General features: G+C 53.9%; 3 protein-coding genes across 15 annotated transcripts in view; 1 reads left to right on the top strand and 2 right to left on the bottom strand.

Annotated features, from left to right (window-relative positions):
* The window catches only part of COL11A2 (collagen type XI alpha 2 chain), a 29810-nt gene extending 19788 nt beyond the window's left edge, over positions 1-10022 (bottom strand). For 2 of the 10 annotated variants that reach the window (XR_013383712.1, XM_077904486.1), the window contains exons 1-8: positions 8177-8408; positions 6131-6280; positions 5784-5994; positions 5167-5329; positions 3578-3760; positions 2654-2731; positions 1941-2003; positions 1094-1273 (exon numbers count right to left, since the gene is read on the bottom strand). Coding sequence is in view for 9 of the 10 variants with exons in the window: in XM_077904486.1 (XP_077760612.1) it covers positions 1094-1273; positions 1941-2003; positions 2654-2731; positions 3578-3760; positions 5167-5329; positions 5784-5994; positions 6131-6280; positions 8177-8393 (1245 nt within the window). In the remaining variant the exon portion in view is untranslated. Of the gene's footprint in view, positions 1-1093; positions 1274-1940; positions 2004-2653; positions 2732-3577; positions 3761-5166; positions 5330-5783; positions 5995-6130; positions 6281-8176; positions 8409-8896; positions 9212-9319; positions 9513-9824 lie in introns of those variants that run through there. The other 8 variants (XM_077904489.1, XM_077904488.1, XM_077904487.1 and 5 more) reach the window with 8 other exon arrangements.
* Positions 10023-10403: 381 nt separating this feature from the next.
* On the bottom strand, positions 10404-17110 carry RXRB (retinoid X receptor beta). Of its 4 annotated transcripts, none has more exons than XM_077904496.1 (10): positions 16649-17110; positions 15736-15983; positions 15061-15217; positions 14521-14700; positions 13256-13428; positions 12707-12836; positions 12379-12511; positions 12172-12275; positions 11756-11861; positions 10404-11669 (listed from the first exon to the last, which is right to left on the bottom strand). In XM_077904496.1, the coding sequence occupies exons 1-10, from the start codon at positions 16878-16880 to the stop codon at positions 11522-11524; spliced, it is 1611 nt and encodes a 536-aa protein (XP_077760622.1). In that variant the 5' UTR covers positions 16881-17110; the 3' UTR covers positions 10404-11521. The 4 variants fall into 4 exon arrangements, with proteins under 4 accessions (XP_077760622.1, XP_077760623.1, XP_077760624.1 ...); XM_077904497.1 differs by having other exon boundaries at positions 12172-12263; positions 16649-17109; XM_077904498.1 differs by lacking the exon at positions 15736-15983 and having other exon boundaries at positions 16649-17106.
* SLC39A7 (solute carrier family 39 member 7) lies at positions 16848-20873 on the top strand. Its single transcript, XM_077904501.1, has 8 exons — positions 16848-17342; positions 17652-18066; positions 18157-18325; positions 18487-18540; positions 18700-18864; positions 18984-19124; positions 19335-19531; positions 19981-20873. The coding sequence occupies exons 1-8, from the start codon at positions 17185-17187 to the stop codon at positions 20251-20253; spliced, it is 1572 nt and encodes a 523-aa protein (XP_077760627.1). The 5' UTR covers positions 16848-17184; the 3' UTR covers positions 20254-20873.
* Positions 20874-20991: the final 118 nt, after the last annotated feature.

Below are 20991 nucleotides of genomic sequence, written 5' to 3'. Positions count from 1 at the left end.
AAGGGAAGTGTAGGATGAGGTAGCAGGGTAGAGGAGGCAGCTCTAATTGCAAGGCAAGCAAAAGATGAATGGCGTAGGCAGGAAATATTCCAACTGAGATGGAGTGGTTGAAGACATGGGAAACAATTAAGGGAGACATTTCAAAGGGACAAACACTTGGAAGCAAAAATGAGGTCAGGGCCAAGAAAAATTAAACATGGCCAAGAGGGCTAGAAAATGAACTAGACAAACAGGAAGTGGCTGGACAGACAGGAAGCAGCCAAGAAAAGAGGATCCAGGAAGTGGACCTTCAACAACAACATGGCTACCATGACAAGAGAAAGAAGAAGCTCACAAAACAGACAAAAAGTGACTCCTGGAGAGGGGATTATGACAATGAAAGGCAATTCTTCCAGAAAACACAAACATTTAGGCTAGTACACAGAGGAAATAGCCATGATAAATATCTAGGCCCGTAATGGAAACTTCATGATTTGGATGCCCTGAAACACACAGGAAGTGGCTTATTAGCAAAGGAAATTGTTACAAGACAGCATGAAAAACTAGAGCCAAAACATAAATAAGTCCCTTTCAGTACAAACTGTCACAGTCACCAAGATGGATGCCATGGCCAAGAAAGACAGGAAAGGACAGACAGGGAGTGGCCTATCAGTTAGAAAACGTGACATAGGAAGTTAGAATATTTGACAGCAACATGGATAAGAAACTGTTTTTATTAAGAAGAAATGATGGAGACAGATTGACAATGGACAAAAAGTAGGGGCTTATTGACCAAAAGCTTTATGAAATACAGTTTGGTTAAGATAGAAAGTGGCCAAGAAAGACAGGAAGTGGCCATAGGATTAAAAAAGAAAAAAAAATCCCAACTGCCCTGGGCAGAGGGATCCACAAAGTGATACAGGGCAAGATATTTGGCGAGGGAAAGCAGGAAGTTATCCTTTTAAGCAACATATACATCTTACATGAACAGAAAATGGCAAGTCATCAATGGGAAGTAGCTTGCAGCCAACAGACATTAATCAGAAACAACAGGAAGCAATTCTTACGGCTCCCACTGGAGATCAAGAATGGAAGAGGAGCTCCTTTCACTTACGGCTCCCAAGGGGGCTGTCTCCGCAGACAAGGCAGGGCCAAGCTCCGTCTCCTCACGATAATCATCCCCATAGCCATAGGTGTAATCGTAGGGCCCTGCTGGGGGGTTTGTGCCACCCTCCCCATATTCCTCTGTCAGGAACCTGTCGGCTGTGGAGGGGACCTGGAGATCTGTCTGCTCCTTCCCGGGGATGGGGAGGGAGAGGGGTAGATGGGGGCATTAGGGCTGAGAGGAGGTTTTTCCCTGGACCCCGACGGTGTGGCAATTTCTGGCCCAAAGGATTCTGGGGGTAACTGGGACCAGAGATTTTCTCCCAAGAAGATCAAGGGAAGTGGTTGTATAGAAAGGGGAGGGCCATCAAAGGCCTGAAATGAGGAGGGATGCCCCCAAAATTGGGCCTGGAGGGAAGAAATGATGAATTACAAGTAGGAAGAAGGGTGGCCGGAGGGCTGGACACAGAGTAGACAGACAGTCTGCGGAGACAAGGGAATCCAGAGAATAATAAAAGAAATGGAGGGAAAAAAACAGAGAAGAAAAAAAGTGATAACAGCACTGGACAGCAGATAACTCCTGGGAAGAAAAATATGATAAAAACACCAACATGGGGAGGAGGTTGTCCCAGAATCAAAGAATAATGGCAGGAGACATGGACACTGAAGAAAAATGGCTGTACTTAGATAGACAAGCAGACCAATAGGTCTGGAGTGACTAGAAGGCCACAAATGGAGATGACAAAGAGCCCTCCGGCCAGAGGAAGGGCTGATTCACCAAGATATCATGGGGCAAGGGGGCTGGGTCACAGATGCCCACTGCCCCCAGCTGGGGTGAAGGTGGGGGATGGAGTTACCTCCTCAGGGGATGGCAAGGGACTTGATTCCAGGATTCCTTCCTCTTCACCTGGGGTGGGGTCCTAACCCCAAGGAGAGTGGGGAGAAGAGTAACATGGTGGAAAGGAAGGAGAGAGGTTAGCGGGAGGGGAGGCAAAGCAGCATCTTGTCCCCCACCGTGCGCAGTATCTGTCTGTACCGTACCGGGGAGTGGGGGCAATCTCAGATCTTGCAGCCCCTTTGGAGGGGGGACAGTTTGGGGAGAGTAAATCTCCAGGTCATAGAAGTTAGGGGACACAGATCTGGATGCCCCAGCTCTACCTGCCGGTAACTGCTTCCTCTGGACCTGGGGGGAGCCTGGGCAGTGGGGAGAAGATGCCTGCTAAGCTGGGCATCGGAAGGGGGTAGGCAGGTCCCGTGCTGGGCCAGAACCTCCAATTCTAGAGGACCTCCAGCCTGGTGAGGGGGGCGCCTGCCAGGCTGCTGATCTCTTGGCAGGTGGGGTAGGCTTTCTGGGAGGGGTCCGACACCCCCTGGGGGAGGGGGAGCCCTGCGGTTGGGGCTTGATGGCCTCTGTAGCAGAGAGACATGGGAAGGCGCAGTGAGGAAACTCCCATAATCTAAATAAATGATGTCTCTCCCTACATGTTAAGAGGGAAGGAAGGTGTCTTAGGAGATCTTTACAAGGGGTGATGGGAGGAAAGGAAGAAATTAAGGGGTCCCTCATGTTTACCTGATAATCAGGGGTCGTCTCTGTAGTCATCACATCGTAATAGGGGGTCTCGTAGTTATAGTAGAAAGACTCAGTGGACTAGGATTTGGGAAAGGGCAATGGGAATAGTAGGAAGAGGTAGGAGTGTAAGGGTGAGGAGAGGGAGACAAGGGGATGGTGTGGGAGTTTGGAAATAGGGTAGGAGTTGGGGATGAAAGGAGAGGTTAGGGGTCAGGAGAGAGAAGAGGAGAGGTAGAAAGGGGGGGTGGGTCCCACATGTGGGACAGAAGCAGACATGATTAAGAGATTGACCTTCCAAACTTCAGACCACTGATCCCAGATCATATCTGTCACCCTAACCATCTGGAACCCAAGCCTCCTCCTTCCCCCTCTCCCCAGCCCTTTACCCTGTACCTTCCAATGAATTCCATAGAATTCCACAGAATTCCACAGGCCCAGCACTCTTTCAAGATTTTCCCTATCTCCTGCTCCTCCCCATTTCTCCTCCTAAGTCTTACCATTTCATCTTTTCTCCCTTGCTCTGTCTCTCCCATCCTCTGTCCCTGCATCTTATCCCACACACACAATGCCCCCCAATCTCTTAATTCAAAAAAAGGGATGGGAAACCCAAGGACACAGTTACAGAAAAGACTGGCAGAGGAAAGAAGACATGAGCAGGGGACACAGCTCCCAGCCATGGATTCTTTCATAAAGACTCTTTTTATTTTTTATTGAAAATAAAAAGGTTGATGAATGAGGACTGGGAGGAGGAGTGGTGGTTGAAAGAGGGAGGCATGGTTGGAGAGTGGCTCTAATGGAGGGGAGGACAGGAGCCCAAAATAGGATGAGGAGCTCTGAGACATTGGGGGAATTCCCTGGGGAGGTGTCTGGGTGCCTTCCCTCCCTGGAGTGTGCTGTAGTCTGGGGTTCACCCAGCTCCCTCACCTGTTGCTGAGGTTCCTGGTTTTGTGGCCTATGAAGTCTTGATGGCTGCTGCTTTGGAGATCTCTGGGCTCTGTGTTTCTGAGGTTTCTCCTTCCAAGCCCCCTCACACTCCAGCTCCTTCTGTTCACAGGATTCATAGGCAGCTTGTACCCCTGGGACAATGACAAGCTCCTGGATGTCACCCTGCAAAGACATGAGGAAGGAACTTCAATGGAAGGAGGCAGAGGGGGGTTCAGAAATAGACAGAGGGTTAAGTCTGGAACAAGGGCTACCAGCCCGTCCTAGGTAAAACAACATAATGGGAGAAGATCATTATCAGCCCTCCCATGTACATAGCCCTTTTCAGTTTTCAAAGGACCTTCTCATCCATGATCCCACTGGACCTTCACCACAACTGGGAAAATCAGTAGGGCAAGGATATTTATGCCTATTGTTTGATATATTCCACTCAGGAAAGCCCAAAGAGACAATGACTGGCACAAGGTCACTTGCAATGATGGACTCAGACTAGAAATTCAAATATTCCAACTCTAAATCCAACATTGTTTGCCTATCCCCGGCCCCTTGTGGTAATGCATGAAACTTTCCACAAGGCTTCTGAAAACAGTGTCCCAGCCTTACTTGCTTGGACCTTCCAATGGCAGAAATGATGAGAATTCTCGGGACCTCTAGAAATGGGGGAGAGGGAAGCCACTTTTGAATTCCAATGCCATTTATCTGTGCCCACATGTGGTGCTTAGCACACCTTGCCATATATTATAGTTTGGAGTTACTGTCTCATCTTCAAAGAGGACCTGGGAGCTCCTGAGGATGACAGAGATCTTACAGTATTCTTCTGTGTTCCCTCTTGAGACTGGGACAGCAAGTATTCAAAGAATATTGACTAGCGAGGTGGGTGGATGGATGGATGGATGAGGGCTCAGATGCATGACTGACTGAATGGGAGGGTTAGTGGATGGTGAATGAATGAATGAGAGGGTTGGTGGGTAGATAAATGGAGGTATGGAGTAGAGAGAACAGATTGATAGGTAGGTAGATGGGTGGAAGTGAATATGTGAATGAATGAATGAATGAATGAATGAATAGATGGGGAGTGCGTGGGTGAATGAGGGGACGGATGAATACATGCATCCTCATATGCATGGGTAGATGGGCTAGGTGGGTGGATGAATGATTGAATAAATGGATGGGTTAAAGGTGAATAGACTGACGGATGAGTGAAGAAGAAAGTGGCTGGGCAGAGGAAAATGGGCAAATGGGTGGATACAAACTTGAATGCTTGATTGGTGGGTAAGTGCATAAATGGGTGGGTGGGTTTTAGATGAGTACATGAATGGGTGGGTGTAGATAGAGAGATTAGTTGAAGGGATAAATGGATAGGTGGACTGATGAAGACAGCTGTCCTGCCATAGAAGTGGGTGCCTAATTCTCCTACAGAGAAAGTTAGCCTTGAGGATAGAAAATGGAAATATAAATTCATGAGAGCTCAAATGAAGGGCCAGAGTATAAGAAGATGGAGAGCTGGGGCCAGAAGGGGAATAGACACAATATATGGGATAAGAAATCACTCTGTTCTCTGTTCTGGTTACCTCAAACACTTCTTCATCCAGGATACGGGCACCAAAGATAATCACTCCATGGGTGTCCAACAATGGACGAGCACTTCGGGGGAGAGGCCGGGTGACTCGCTTCTTGCAGTCAACTATGAGAGTGACAGACTGGCCCTTCACAGCCACAGCCACACGGTGCCACCTGGTCATGGGGCGGGGGGGGGAGTGGTTCAAGTGACTGAGGGGGTGGGCTCAACAGGGCCAGAGAACAGTTAGTTGATGGAGAGGTTGGAGCCAAGGATAACGATAATAGGAATCACAGTAGCTACTATTTATTGAATGTTTACAATGCACCAGGCAATACTTTTCTCATTTGATTCTCGTGATCCTACCATCCCTATTTTATAGCCATAGAAACTGAGGCTTAAAAAAGTTAACTTGCCCAAGGCACAGGCTAGTACCACATGCAAGGATCTAAACTCTGAAGTCCAAACCCTAAACCAACAATGTCTGAACTTTGGGCAGTAGGTAGATGAGGTGTGGCCAAAAGGGTTGGCAGGGTTTCCTAGTGTAGGGACTGGGGGTTCTGGGGCAGTGGCCAGAGGGGAGCTCCCGAAGGGGCAGTGCAGGCAGACCAGAGGAGCAAACTGACTTACTTGCCATCTGCTAGGCTGAGGCCTCGGAAGACTGGCTGAGCTGGGGGTTGAGGCCGTCCAGTCTGGTCCTCATACAGGAAGCGGAAGGGTCGGCCAAGCTCCAGGCCCAGCTGTTGAACACCCTGGGCACTGTAGAGTGTCAGGAGGGGAGCCTGAAGGCCAGGACGGGTCCGGACAGCAGTCAGCAATGAGAAATCTTTGGGAAAACCTCCTGGTACCCGAAAGAAACACAACCAGGTACAATGAGAGTAAAAAGAGCCATAAAACCCTCCCCTCCTGGTGTCTGATTCTAGACCCCACCCTGTGACCTTGCCCCAGCTCTCTCTATTCCACCATGTCACCCATACCTGGAAAGAGCTGGCGGGTGGGTGCACTGAGCTGGGCAGGTCGGGACACTCGGTAGGCCACATCAGCCGGACAGATGCCTCTGGCCCTCCGGACGCCATCAGGAAGGGAGGGAAACCTCAGGGCCCTGAGCACATCCACAGGGGGTACACCTGGGAAAGTCCATGAGAGTCAGGAAAAGGGACACATCCTCAGGAGGGCCAAGACATGGGGACATTTGGAGTCTGGAACTGAACCTCCTAGGGCTCAAGCTCTCTGAAGGCAAAGGTCACCTCTCCCTTAACTTGCCTCTGAATGGGCTCTGAGTGGATGGGAATCGAGAGTCACCTGGAAGAGGGTGGCACTAGCTGTGTATTCAGCTCCACATGGCCCTCTGCCTCCCAGTGTGTCTCGCTCAGTCTCTCCCTATCTCTGTCTTTCAACCCATGAATCCTCTCTACTCTCCACCATCCCCCCTTCTCTCTCACTCTTCCTATCTCTGGATCTGTAGATCTTTCTCTCTCCCTGTGTCTTCTGGTTTCGTCCACCTCTCTTACACTCTGTGCTTTTCTCTTCCCTGTCTTTCTCCCTCTCTCACTCCCTCTCCATATCTCTGGGTCTCTGGCCTCCTTCCCGTATCTCCAGCAGAAACAACATCTGGGCAATCGATCATCCTGGGCATAGGAGGTGCAGAGGGGCCACCAGGCAGAGTGGAGAGGCAGATCTATGGGGATGGGGCTTCAAGCTGCTTCAGTTCCTGCATTTGGGGAGTTGGGGACAACTCTGACCATGCTGAGGAAGGAGATAGCAGAAAGAGCCACCCCAGGAGCCTATACCCCTGGCTCAGGAGATGGGCTGGGGGGGCGGGGGCAGAGGGGAGGACTGAAGCTGCCACGAGGAGCCGGAGCAGGTCCAGGGCCCCAAGCCACACATCTGTGGATCCCATCAGAGTCCTTGCCCAAAACCAGGCAAGCTCCCCACACCTGGAACTTCAACCCTGCCCCCCCCCAACCAACTCTTGGATCCAAAGATTCAAGACCCAGGGTATCTGCCCTATCCACCTAGAATTCAGCTTCCTCAGGCTCAAACTCCCTGGAAGACAAAGGTCACCTTTCCCTCTCTTGTTCCTCCATACACACACTCCTCACACCATCAGCTCCAGATTGGAAAAATCCCAGAGAAAGTCCAGCAAAATTTTCATAGAAGCACAGGGTGGGCAGGGCAGGGGCCAGAGCGATCAGAAGAGTAGGGCTGGGTGGGGTGGGTGAGGTGCAGCGGAGAGGCAGAGAAAAGGCTCTTTGAGTCCAGGAGCTGGGAAACCACGGCCTTGCCCTCCCCTTCACCACCACCCCGCCTCGCCCTAGCCTGGCCCCTGAGTGTGGCAGCTCCACAAACACCAACACACAAGGGCTGCTTTGAGAGAGGAAGGGTGAGTGAGACAGAGACAGAGACTCACAGAGACCCCAGGCCAAAGAGACCTCAGAGCCCCCGCCCCTTCACCAAATCCCACAGGAGTATGGTTCCATCCTATAGACGATCTACCCACAGGTCTGCCCACCCATCTGCCAACCTCAAGCCACATATGTGCCCCCACTGGCTCTGGCCTCAATCTGTCCCACAGGCTCCCCACTGGTAGCCCCATCTCCCCCATCAGTCTACCTTTGCCCCATTTTTTTACTCTTATGAATTCCACAGTAGCCCATTTCCCTGTAGAGTCCCATCTCTGGCCACTCAGCCCCAAAATAAGAGAATCATCTCAGCCATGCCTAGCCTCCATGCTAGAGGGTTCCTTGTTCCTTTCCTCCCTAAGAAAGGCTCCAAGAATCCACAGACATCACGCGCTTCAATTTCCTGTCCCTTAGCCTCATGCTCCTTGCATCTTGGAAGTTCTTCCTCCTGTGATCTAATCTAAATCCTTTATGCTGCTATTCTGACCATTTTCTCTCCAGAAGAGAGAAGAAATGAATAGTGGAGTTATACGCAAATCAGCTGGAGGCAAATCAGTTAGGTCCTGCCTGCCTAGGACCCAGGCGCTCCCAGCCCCCTCCGTCCAGCATCAAATCCCTTACCTAGGTCCCAGGACTTCTGGATCCTGAGAAAAAAGAAGGAAAAGATTGGGGTGTGGACACCGGGGTCCCAGGGGAGCCCTGCTGGCCAGAGGGGGAGGGGTGAGGCAGGAATGCAAAGAGTTGGCTCCCGCCTCAGACACCTGATCCCAGCCTGTCCAGCGGCCGTCCTGTTGGCAGCCAGCCCCAGTGCTCCCCAGAGCCAGCCGCGTGGCAGCATCGAGGGCACAGGGAGGGGGAAGGGGATCCTATCGGGGAAGCCAGGGGGACAAATAGTCCAGGCGTCCCTTCTTTCCTTACTTACTGCTCTGCTCTGACCCACAGATGCTCCTCCCCTCTCACCCCAGACATAGATAGAAAGCCCAGAAGACACACACAATCCTCACCCGTCAACACTGACATCTGCCTCCTCACCCCAGCATCAGCTGGACTTCACCAGCCCTGGCCATCTTCGGCTCTCCCTGGAGTCCCTCAGCATCCAGTCCCACTCTTTAAGGTGAGCCTCCACCTTTCAGCCTTACCTGCTCTGGCCCAGTCACTGCAAGGAGGCAAAGAGATCCCTACCGTGGTTCCAAGGTGACCTGCCCTCCAGCCTGGATCCTTGGCCCCCAAAATCCCCTTCTTGAACTGAGAACCTGGCCCCCAGCATCAGCTGTCCCCTACCCAGGGGTTACTGAGAGCTACCGCCTGACTCTGAGGATCCAGCGCCGGGACTCCTCTTACCTGCCCAGGCAGGGACTACGCTCAGCCCCAGCACCAGCGGTACCAGCAGGAAGAGGCGATGGCAGCGGCTGCACCGCTCCATGGCTTGCGACCCTAACGCCGGGTCCCAGGGACCTAGGGCCGGCCAGAGGCGCTGTACGGCCCAAGGCTGACAGGGGAGAAAAGCAGGCTTTGAGCCTCGGACGCTGGGGTTCCGTAGAGATCAGAGGCTGTCGGGTAGCAACAGCTCTCAGTGGCCCAGCTCCATGCAACCGGGCGCCGTCGGGGCTTCAGCACTGCTCCCTCCTCGGTGGCCGCCGCTCCTGTGTGTCCCCGGCCACCCCTGCGGCCCAGAGCCCCCACCCCGCCCCCGTCCTGGCCCAGCCCCCGCCTCCAGCCGCCCGCCCACAGGCACCGAAGGGAAACCCCACCCTCGATCTCCACCTGGTTTGGGGTGGGGGGACAGGAGCCCTCGTTCCCTGCCCCTCGTGCTGCTTTCCTCTGCTCCTTGCAGACTGAATGGCCTGTACCCAAGATTACCTTTTTGGGAACCCCAATATCTCTTCCCCGGCCCCTTCCTTTTCTAGGACCCAGACCTCCAGTCGAAGCCCCCACCTCAACTCCCTCCCACCTGGCTGCCCAGAGCCTCTTTTCAGCAGTCCTGGGCGGGACTTAGGACACAGTGGGAGGGGAGAGGCGGGCCTGGGGGGGTCTCTCTCCCCCCCCAATCAAGTCTCCATAATTACTTCCCTTCGCCCCGCCCAGTGTAATTACAGGGGTGGCCTGGGATGGGGTATTTATAGACAAGGCTATAGATAGCAATGGGGTACCTGCTACCCGACAGCTGCGAGTGGTGGGGAGGGGGGCAGGTGGTTACAGGAGGGGAAGCGGGGGGGAGGGTGCGGCGTGGGGGCGGTGAGAGCCAGACGCTGGACAGCCCACCACGCACAGGATAATCAGGTCCAAGGAGATGAAGAGGGCGGCGGGACGAGGCCAGGGAGTCCGGGAGCCCAGGTGGCAAGGGACCCCGCGGAGAGACGAGGGGCCGTCGAAGCTAGCTGGAAGAGCGCGGGGAACAGGGTCACTCGGGGACGAGACGCCAGTCCGGGCGGGCAATGCCTGAGGGGGCCTCCGTGCTCCGCACCCAGCGCGCCCCCACCGACGGGCACGGCGCCGGGTCTGCCCGGAGCCCGCAGCGCGGCCGGCGAGGGCTGGAGCTAGCCGAGGCGCCGCCGCCCGCTGGCGCTAGGAGGGCGCGGGCGAACAAGGCGCCTTTGAGAATCAGCCGCCCCCCTCTTCCTCCTCCGGCCGGCCCCGCCCCCAGCCTGGCACACCCTCTCCCCCCTCCCCGACAAAGCGCGCCTTGTGTCCCCCACCCGGTGTCTGCCTCTCGGGCCCCAGGGAACCTCGGCGGCGGCAGCGTCAAGGGAGCGCGGCCCCGGAGCTCCCGACTGGATACCCTCCCTGCCCCCCACCACTCGGCGGGTGCCCCGATGCAGTGCTGCTCCCCTCAACACAGTCACCTCAGTCCAGAAAACAGCGATTTTAATTTGAAAGCTAGTTTATGTGTGAGTGAAAGAGAAGGGAAAGGAACCCCAGAGAAAAGAGCTGCAGGGCAAAAATCATGCAGCCCCAGCACCTCATCTCCGCAGGCTAACCATCCCCCCTCACTTCTCAGGCCAGGGTCCTGTGCTCCCCCCACCCCAGTCTACACTGTGTGTGCCCAGGTCTGGGGGGAGGCTGTCAAAGGAAGGGCCTGAGGACTGCTCACCAAACCATCCCAGGCCCCTCCCTCTACTTAGACAAGAAGAGATGGGGAGGGGGTTGGGAAAGCCAGGGCTTGAAGGGCCCCATGGACAGACCATCTCAGGGCCCAGCCTTTCCCAAACACCACCTCCACCACTGGCATTTCTTAGTCAATCTGGGAAAGTACAGTACTTCTTTGAGTCTAACTGCAAGTCTCTATCCTCAGAGGAAATTAAAAATAGCAGATGGGTTCCTACATCTCCACCCACCCCTCAACCACTACTACCTTTTCATTTTTCAGTCTGACTGCAGCAGGAGGTGAAGTGTGAGACAGACTCTGGACAGGAGACAGTGACAAGGCTCCTCCTTCTACCAGAGTAGCCCCCACCTGCCGGGCTACTGTCAAGGCTGTCAAGGTCTCAAGGAAGGCCTGTCAGAGTGCTACTCCCATGTCCATCAGTTTGAGGGGCCTGCCCCCCAACATCCATCTCTGGGCGAGTTCCCATTTTCTCTCTTCACATGGGTAGCTAAGTGAGGCAAGATGAGAAGGAAGCAAGGTCCTGTGAGCAAGGCCAGTGCTTTGTGCTAGGGGAAGGAGAGATCGTTCCAGGCAGGGCGTGAGAACTCACCCCAAATCATGGCAGACCCACACAAGTTCAGAGACTCAAGGCCACTGAAGGGAGAGGTCCAGCCCTCACAAGGATCGGGGGTCCCCTCTGATTTGGGACATCACGCAAATCCCCTGGAAGGTTTATGGATCCCCTTGGAGGTCTCAGTTCTGCCCTGTACTCCTCACCTCACCAAGGTTCTAGGGCATGGCCCCTCCCACCATGCCCCAAGTCTGGAGTCCCCCTCATGTATACTCCTCAGGTGTGAGGAGCACCACATTTAGGTCTGGGCTCAGGCCAGCTGGTGGGGAGCCTCAAGCATCTCCATGAGGAAGGTGTCAATAGGGGTGTCTCCAATGAGCTTGAAGAAAAACAGATGCTCTAGACACTTAAGGCCGATGGACCTGAGGGCAGGAAGACGTAGCAGCAGCTTGGCAAACCTGAGGTAGAGGTGGGAAAAGACAGCTGGAACCACATGGGCTCTGATGGCACCCCACAATTCCTTGCCCCCACAGCTCCTTCTCACCGTCCCTGCTGCTCAGGGTACTTCTGCTTGCAATAGGTCTCCAGTGATGCATACACTTTCTCCCGCAGAACCTCCACCTCACTAGGGTTGGAAAGGCCCTTGGCATCTGGGATGGCAAGGAAAAGAGGAGGAAGAAGCAGCAGGACAAATCAAGTCAGGACAAATGTGGAGATGTGGCCCACACGATACCCTCTTTGGGCCCCACCTAAAGCCTCTTTACCAGATGCCTGGCAAGGAAGCAGGGCAAGTTATGGAATGGGGTCAAAAGGGAACGTATCAGTGGATGTGGGTTTTTCCTGGTCAGCTGGGAGGTTTCCGGGTTGAGGGGGGATAGCTGGGTAATTTAGGAGTCTCTGGAGAAGAGGAGGCTCCAAGGTTGCCTTGGTCTTAAAAGACAAGGGTAATCCTCCTCTTACCTGGATTGAACAGAATGATTGCCCTCAGGCAGCCAAGCTCTGTCTTGTCCATCCTCATGTCACGCATTTTGGACACTAGCTCTGTCAGCACCCTGGAGAGGGACCTGCAGGTCACTCAAAGGTCACAGCTCAGCCAGCCTTGGACACGGACCAGCCTATAGCCCCACCCCCTCTACCTACAGGCCAGCCCAGCAGCGGGCCACTGACCGATCAAAGATGGCTCCCACGCCTGCAGAATGGGCTGAGTTGCGGTGCACATGAAGACCTGTGGCAAGGAGGATGCCATCTCGGACATCAATGGATCGGTGGGAGAAGGAAGCAATGAGGAGCTCGTTCCAGCCTGGGTAGGGGGCAGCAAGGGTCAGGAGCCAGGGATCAGACCATGGGAGTCAAAGCATATCAGGGGAAGAGAAGAAGTGGTGAGGTCAATGAACCTGGCCCCCTTGGTATGTAAGTATCCACTGGGGTCACTGAAGGCCAGAAGGTCAAGTAGGGGTCAAATGTCAAGAACTCAAGGGGATGCAAGGTCACTGACCTGCCCGCAGCAATATGACCTGGTCATCCAGAGGCAAGGAGGAAAAGTGTGGGATCCTCTTCGCCCACTCAACAAGCGTGAATAGCTGTTTGTCAGCTGCCTGACAGATGTTAGTCACAGGGTCATTTGGCTGCAGGGGATGGGGGGGGGGGTGCAAGAGTTACAGAAGGTCTGGAAATACAATGGAACCCCCCCAGTTTTAAGAGGTTTCTGATATCACCTCCTCATACAGAGTCTCCCTTCAAAACCATGAACCAATCCCTGTAAGTCAGGCTTCTCCTCTGGCATTTGTGAAAACAATTACGTATTTAGGACTTGCCTGTGGTTCTGCCACTGGGTTGTTTTGGGATGGGGACAGAAAACTATCACACCCACCTCAGATGTTTGACAAACCTTGTTTGGCAGCACTTCCAGTCCCAAGCAGTGTTGTGGGGGGAGGTGGGGGTAGGGTTGGGAGGGAAAGGGAGTGGAGAGGGAAATAGAACCAACCTAGACTCCCATCCCCCCACCCCCCATCAGGAAAGAGACTGGATTGACCCCATCACTCACGCTGCTGCCACTACCCCCGGTTCCCCCAGGACCCTCAACGCCCTGGTCACTCTTCTGCTCCACAGCAAGCTCTGCCTCCAGGATCCTGTCCACAGGCATCTCCTCCGGGGCTCCCCCAGCCCCTTCCCCATCCCCGTCCTTGTCCTTCCCCCGCTGACGCTCCTCCTGAACTGCTGCAAGTGGGAAGGGGAAGAGAAGAAAAAGTGGAAAGTCAACAGTCAGCCACGAAGGGTTCTGAAATGTCCTTAGGTCTCATCAGGGTTCTTATGGCCCTTAGGAGATATTTACAGGAACTGGGGAAGTTACTAGCAACAGTGGACTAGGAGCAGTCTGGAAACGAGTTATACAAGTGCAGATAAACAAGCCAAGAAGGAGGAGGGGATGGGAGGGTAAAGGAATTAGGGAGAAAGCTAACATTTAAACTGAGGCCCAACTACGTTCTAAGAAATGTGAAAAGAAATGTAAAATGTGAAACATTTTATAGTTCCCTCAAATTATTTTAAGAATCATGTGAGCTCTTACCCCTGTTGCTAAGATGAAGAATTTAGGGCTTGGAGAAGTTAGATAGCTTGCCCAAGTTCACATAATGCCCGGCAAGTCATCCATCTAAATCCAAGTTTGCCTGACTGCCAAAGAGATGCTCTTCTGATTCAGTGAAGAGATAGTGAAAGGATCACCAGCCTGGGTCTTCAAGGATGGGTTCTGATCCCAGCCCTGCCCCTCTTTTGTTCCATGACCTCAGGAAAACCAGGCCTCAAGCCCATTTGACTAAGATACTCTAAAGTGTTTGAAAATTCCAGCATCAGACTTAAGACAAGACAAAGAAAAGGGAAGGCAGCCCTGAGGTCTTCAATAAAGTCTGCAACTTAAAAGAGTAGAGTTCCAGACTTTGGAGGAAGGACCACAGATAAACAATCATTTGGGTCAAAGAGGAGGGACTATTCAAGCTGAGAAGAGGAGACAGAGAAGCCCATCACAGGTAAGGAAAAGCTATCCTACCCTAGTACTGGGGGGGGGGGGCACGCCAGTGGTGCAGGCCACAGAAAAGCACCCCCATTAAGAAGGAAATGAGAACAGAACAGGATACCAGGAAGAAGAGCTGATGAGGAGGGGAGAGAGAAATCAAATATCGCCCTCTGGAGGAGGAGAGAGAACAGTCCAGTCCTACGGAGAGATGTAGACTAAGGTTTCCTGCAGTCTCCCTCCACCTCCTCCCTCCTCTCCCACAGGGTAGCCAAGGAAGCCCGGCTGATGTGGACCCTTACCCTCCCTCTTCATGCCAGTGGCCAGGCACTTCTGATAGCGGCAGTACTGACAGCGGTTTCGCTGGCGCTTGTCCACGGTGCAGTCCTTGTTGTCCCGGCATGAGTAGGTCAGATCCTTACGGATGGTGCGCTTGAAGAAGCCTTTGCAGCCCTCACAGCTGTAAACCCCATAGTGTTTGCCTAAGAGGAGAGGGGAAGAGCAACAAGGCTGCATGTAGATCCCTCACCATTAAGTCTCTCACCAACTTCCCCTCAGCAAACTTCGTTTAAATCCACTGTGTTTGCCAAATAGAGATGGGGAACCCAGAAATGAGGGATGATCCAGTCCCACTCTCCTCACTGTTCAAACCCTGTACCAGCCCTCCCTTTTCTCTGACCATCCCCCTCCCACATCTGAGCTTCAGGTCCCTTAACTATCATCAAGCTTCCCCCCACCCACTTGCTCCAATGCAACCCTGTGAGCCTGTGGCAATCCCACAGGTGATGGTAAATGTCAGATGCTCTCTTTCTTCCTTTTTGGTGATCACCTGAGCCTCGTACCTGAGCTTCGGTCCCCGCAGATTGCACACAGCCTTTTGCCAGCCCCAGGACCACCTGGAGGGGGTGGACAGTGCAGGCCCCGGACCCCTAAGACTGGTGGCTTCACATCTTCAGGGGGGCCAGACCCACCCCCAGGGAGCGACACTGTTGAGTTAATCTGGGATGGGGGAAATAGGGAAGTCACAGGGAGACTCAATGGGAAGGAGAATCTCTCAAAGGTCATGGAAATCATCCCCTACCACCTAGGCAGGGCCTGCATTGCACATTACAGAGAACATTATTTACATTGTAGTCTCTGTGAAGGGCCACCCCTGGAGCACAACCCCAAAGAGATTAGACATACAGTTCTCCCTGAGACTGTGTAATACAGGAGCCCTGAAGGGCATGTATCTCAGGACAACAGATGGGTCACAAAGGGCAAAAATAACTGATAGATGAGTGGGACGTCAGCATAGGGTCAGCATAGGGACCCTTTTATAGGGTTGGGAAGGAAGCATGCACTGAAAGATCAGTCACCTCAGGAAGGGCAAGGGGTCTCACAAGGACCACAGGCCTGCCAGGATTAGAGGACTGGAAGGTCAGTGGGCCATGGGGAAGTTCACACAAGGATCTGGGGTCACAAGGAAAACAAGGAAATGAAAGTGGAGAGGCAGTCAGTGAGCCATGACCTCTCACCTGGGGACTGCTGACAGGCCCGGAGAATCCTGGGGGAGCTGGAGGGGGCAAACCAGGGGACCCCATGGAAGAGCTGATGACTGGGAAGGGGGAGCCCAGTTGGGGGGGTGGCATCGGGGGTGGGGGTGGGGCCCCGGAGCCTCCAAGGGTTGGGGCTGATGAAGGGGGGAGGGGTAACCCAGGGGGAGAAGGGGGAGGAGCCCCCTGGGAAAGGGGATTCGGGGAGGAACTGTCTGGGCTTCGGGAGTCTGAGGGAAGGGTACATAGAGGCACAGAGACACACAGACAGAAAGACAAAAAGAGAAAATGAGTCTTAGATCATCCAACTGGAGACTTTAATTCTCTCTCTAACCCCCACTGCACCCCTCCACCCCACCCATCCTCGTGTCCAGAAACACCCGGTTGTCAAACAACGGTTTAACTCCTAATTGTGGTGAGAAGAGGGGGTTGACAAAAGACAGGAGAGTTCGGGTGAGAAAGAATTCCAAGCAATATACTTGGTCACCCCCAGCTAGGCAGATCTTATGTGGGTGGGGCAGCACGTGGGGTGGAACGGACAGCCCCTCCATTCCCAGCTTGAAGCCGGATCGTACAATGGAAAGGGGCGGAAGAGACCCTTCCTCGGACGCAGGATCTGCCTTCAAACGTCCAGAGCCCCCAAACTCGAGGACTCGTGTCCCACGCACGGGACCTCAGGACTGCAGGGCCTCAAACAGCCAAAGCCAGGAGGGCGGAAGCTCCCCCTCCCCGCCCCGCCCCGGGGGGGGAGGGCGCTAGGGCCCTCCGGAGGGAGGGGACGCGTGTTTACAAACAAGGAGGCGGGAGCGCCAGGGAAGGAGCGCCAGGGGACGGGGGGGAGGGGTCGCAGATAACGCGGTCACTGGTTCGCCTGTCCGTCCGCTAGGACACTCACCCCGCCCGCTGTCGCCCATCCCGTCCCGTCCAGCCTCCCCCGGCTCCGGCTCCGGGGTTTGTTGTTCTCCGGCTGCTGCCGCCGCCGCCGCCGCTGCGGGATCCAGCCAGGGCCGTCGCCGCCGCCACCGGGAGGCGACCCCACAATGCATTTCTTTTCGCACCCCCACCGGCCCACACTGCCCTGCGGCATGCCGCTGGGGGAGGAAGGGCGGGCGAGCGGCCCAAGACATGATTCTTGGCTGAGTGCAAGGATACCGAAGAGGTACCAGGGATTCCCAGATATTGACCGGGGGACCAGACGAGCACAAGGAAGCCCCAGAGAAAAAGACTCTAGCCTGAACCGGGTCGAATTAAGCACTTCGCTCGGCTCTGTACCAAAATGACAGCGACGATATGGCAGCCATCTTGGTATAGACGGGAAGTCTCCGCGCTAGTTCCCGCCCCCTCGTCTAGTTGGAAACGGAGGAGGCGGTCTCCTCAGCCCTGTTAGCCGGCCTCGCCCAGCCTCCCCTCAAATAACCTCCAGACTTGCGCATGCGCGCCAGAGTAGGGCAGCTTGGCGGCCTCCAGAGTGCAGCCATATTGGTAAAGGTATTGGGACCGAGGGGCGACGGAATTTCCTGTTCTCGCGGGAGCCAGAGGCAGGACTGCCACGTCCGAGCAAACCGGGAAAGGAGAGGATCCCGAAGCCGGTGAGAATTCCCTGCCTTGCCCTACTGTCCTTTCCAGGCCTTTTCCACTACCTAGTGGGTCATAGAGACTAGGGCCCAGAGAGTCCGTAAAGTGAAGGAAGAAGCCTAGAGCGATGTCCCGGGGGCCCTATATCCGGGAGGGGGTTGGAGATAAAGAAACCAAGTCTTGGGAGCAATGTGGGTGGGCATAGAGCGGAATGGGGGAGCGTCCCATAGAAGTGGACGGAGGGCACGAATGAAGTAAAGCTGACCCCGCATAGGTATAGAGTTGAGGGTCAAGTGGAGTCACTGTCTGTCCCCTCTGGTCAGCGTGATGGCCAGAGGCCTGGGGGCCCCCCACTGGGTGGCCGTGGGACTGCTGACGTGGGCGGCCCTGGGGCTGCTAGTGGCCGGACACGGGGGTCATGGCGACCTGCACGAGGACCTGCACGAGGACTTCCATGGCCACAGCCACAGGCGCTCACATGAGGATTTCCACCATGGACACAGTTATGCCCATGGCCATGGCCACACGCACGAGAGCATCTGGCATGGGCATACCCACGGTCACGAACATGGACATGCACATGAGGATTTGCACCATGGCCATAGCCATGGCCAATCACATGAGAGCCTCTACCACAGAGGACATGGACATGACCATGAGCATAGCCATGGAGGCTATGGGGAGTCTGGGGCTCCGGGCATCAAGCAGGACCTGGACACTGTCACTCTCTGGGCCTATGTGAGTCCCCAAGGGATAGGGGAGAGAGGGGCTGGTTCTGGATTGTTGGGAATCTCCACACCACTTGACCCCTGACTTTCCCCTCACCAGGCACTGGGGGCCACAGTTCTGATCTCTGCAGCTCCATTTTTTGTCCTCTTCCTTATCCCTGTGGAATCAAACTCTCCCCGGCACCGCTCTCTGCTCCAGATCTTGCTGAGTTTTGCTTCGGGTGGGCTCCTAGGAGATGCCTTTCTGCACCTCATCCCTCATGCCCTGGGTAAGTGATCCTTGGCAACTACTGCAAATCTTAATGTATTTTATTCTTTAGGCAAAAGGCTTCTTTCATCTTTGTCACCCCTGACTTTGCAGTATTCCCCCAAATGCACGCTACTTGGGCAGGCTATTCCCTCATTTGGCCTTTTCTCCCCCTTTCTCTAGAACCTCATTCACACCACCCTCTGGAGCAGCCTGGACATGGACATTCCCACAGTGGTGAGGAAGGGGTGGATGAAGATGTGTTGGAATGTTGCCGAATGGGACCATGTTTCCCTCCCAGAATGGGGCCATGTTTCCCTCCCTATTCTCTTGCACTTGGGGAAGAAGAGTCTGGAGTCCACATCTCCCTTAATGTCTCAATGCCTCTGTTTCCAGGCCAGGGCCCTATTCTGTCTGTGGGACTTTGGGTCCTCAGTGGAATTGTTGCCTTTCTGGTGGTGGAGAAATTTGTGAGACATGTGAAAGGAGGACATGGACACAGTCATGGACATGGACACACTCATGGTCATACACAAGGAAGTCATGGGCATGGAACACAGAGTAAGTCTAGGAAGAACTTTCCTTGAAAAACACCTTAGCTGCAAAAAGGAAGAGACTTCCTTTTTGGGGATATTTTTGGAGATCTCTGTTCTCCACTCTTAAACAACTTCTTCCCTCAGAGTATCCTTCAAAGGAGAAACAGAGCTCAGAGGAAGAAGAAAAGGAAGCAAATGGGTCTCGGAAGAGGAAAGGAGGGAGCACGAGGCTCAAAGATGGGCCACTGAGACCTCAGAATTCTGAAGAAGAAAAAACAGGTTCAGGTGAGAGCCAGGGTTATTGATAAACTTGGGTAAAGTGTATCATGTTTTACTTGGAGTATGCACTGTGGATAATGGCAGCTGTCTGGAAAACATGAAGGGGCTGGTGTGAAGTGGTCTCTTGGGGGGAAGAGGTAATAATGGCTGATAAGGGCTAGAACTAGGGGTGTTAGATGCCTCTAATCATTTTGTCTTTCTTTCCACTTTTACAAGACCTACGTGTATCAGGGTACCTGAATCTGGCTGCTGACCTGGCACACAACTTCACAGATGGTCTGGCCATTGGTGCTTCATTTAGAGGAGGTCGGGGGCTAGGGATCCTGACCACAATGACTGTCCTGCTACACGAAGTGCCCCATGAAGTGGGGGATTTCGCCATCCTGGTCCAATCTGGGTGCAGCAAAAAGCAGGTTGGTGATGATGTGCATCAGACATGATTGCCTCGAACTCTACCTCCTACTCACCCATCCAAAACTCAGAATTGCCTCTCAGTAGTTCCAAACAAGTTGTACTGTTAAGAACAACAAATTCTCCAGAAATGAGGGCAGAGAAATTCTGTTTCTTTGTCCTTTGGCTGAGTATTTCTTGAACTATGCTCCACACTCCATCTGAATACTTTGAGGGTCTTTCACACTGCTCTCGACCCTGACCTACTCAATCAGAAGGTCTGGAAAGGATCTCCTTGGTATTTTAAGATTTTACGGAAAGTGTCTATTCTAGATCCTTCTCTTTTTGCCTTCCTTTTTAGTTCCCAGAGACATCCACCTTGTCCATATATACCTATACCCTACCAGCCATGCCTAACCACTGATCATATTTAGATGTTGTTGAGTGTCTTCTGTTTTTTTCTGCCCACCAGGCGATGCGTCTGCAACTACTGACGGCGATAGGGGCACTGGCAGGCACAGCCTGTGCCCTCCTAACTGAAGGAGGGGCAGTGGGAAGTGAAGTTGCGGGTGGCACAGGTTCTGGTTGGGTTCTGCCATTCACTGCAGGTGGCTTTATCTACGTAGCAACGGTGTCTGTGTTGCCTGAGCTGTTGAGGGAGGCATCACCATTGCAGTCACTTCTGGAGGTGCTGGGGCTGTTGGGAGGAGTTGTCATGATGGTGCTGATTGCCCACCTCGAGTGAGAGGTGGGGTAAACCACCCCCGCCCCAATCCCAAACCTCTAGCCTCTCTAAGCCCTCCAGGTCAGGGGTCTGTGGAGTTTGGGGGCCCTGGCCAGGGACATCTGCCGAAGGAAGTTGTATCGTAGGGAAGTGTTAACTTTGGCATTTGGGCCATCAAGATTTTGCAGTCTTAAAGGAGCTGCAGAAGTGAGAGTGAAAAGTCAGAACGACCATAGTGTTAGTAATGTGCTGACCATCTTGGGTTTGAGGCTAATTGAGGCCATGAAGACGGCTGGAAAAGAGAGGGGGGTGTTGACAGCCTACTCGGTGTACCCTACGCAACCTGTTTTAGAGGACCAAGCCAACCACACAGGTTTCTCCGAGGTCCGCCTCCCCCTCTCACCTGTTGGTGGAAGCTTCAGGGAAGATCAGAGCCCTGGAAAGAGGCAGTAGCAGGAGGAGTCAGGGATATACATCAATTGAACATCAATCGTGTGTCCTGATTTGGGAGTGATTGAGGGAGGAGGTGGGTTGCTAATCTCATGGCCTGATTTTTTTTTTTTTTCCTATTGATATCACTGTTAGAATCGAGGGGTAGGGGTGGTGACCGGAAATAAAGTCCTCGGATCTTCCGCCCCACATGCGGTCTTTGTCTTTTTTGGGAGAATGGGGGCCCCTCATCTCGCGACTGCCCAGGCCCCCAAGTGGTGGTGTCTGGCCACGCCCCCGCGGTGGGAGGTCGGCCTGCGCTGGTGGCCG

Source organism: Canis aureus, chromosome 7 (assembly GCF_053574225.1).
Source record: "Canis aureus isolate CA01 chromosome 7, VMU_Caureus_v.1.0, whole genome shotgun sequence".
Lineage (NCBI taxonomy): Eukaryota > Metazoa > Chordata > Mammalia > Carnivora > Canidae > Canis > Canis aureus.
This window is presented reverse-complemented; position numbering and strand designations above follow the sequence as displayed.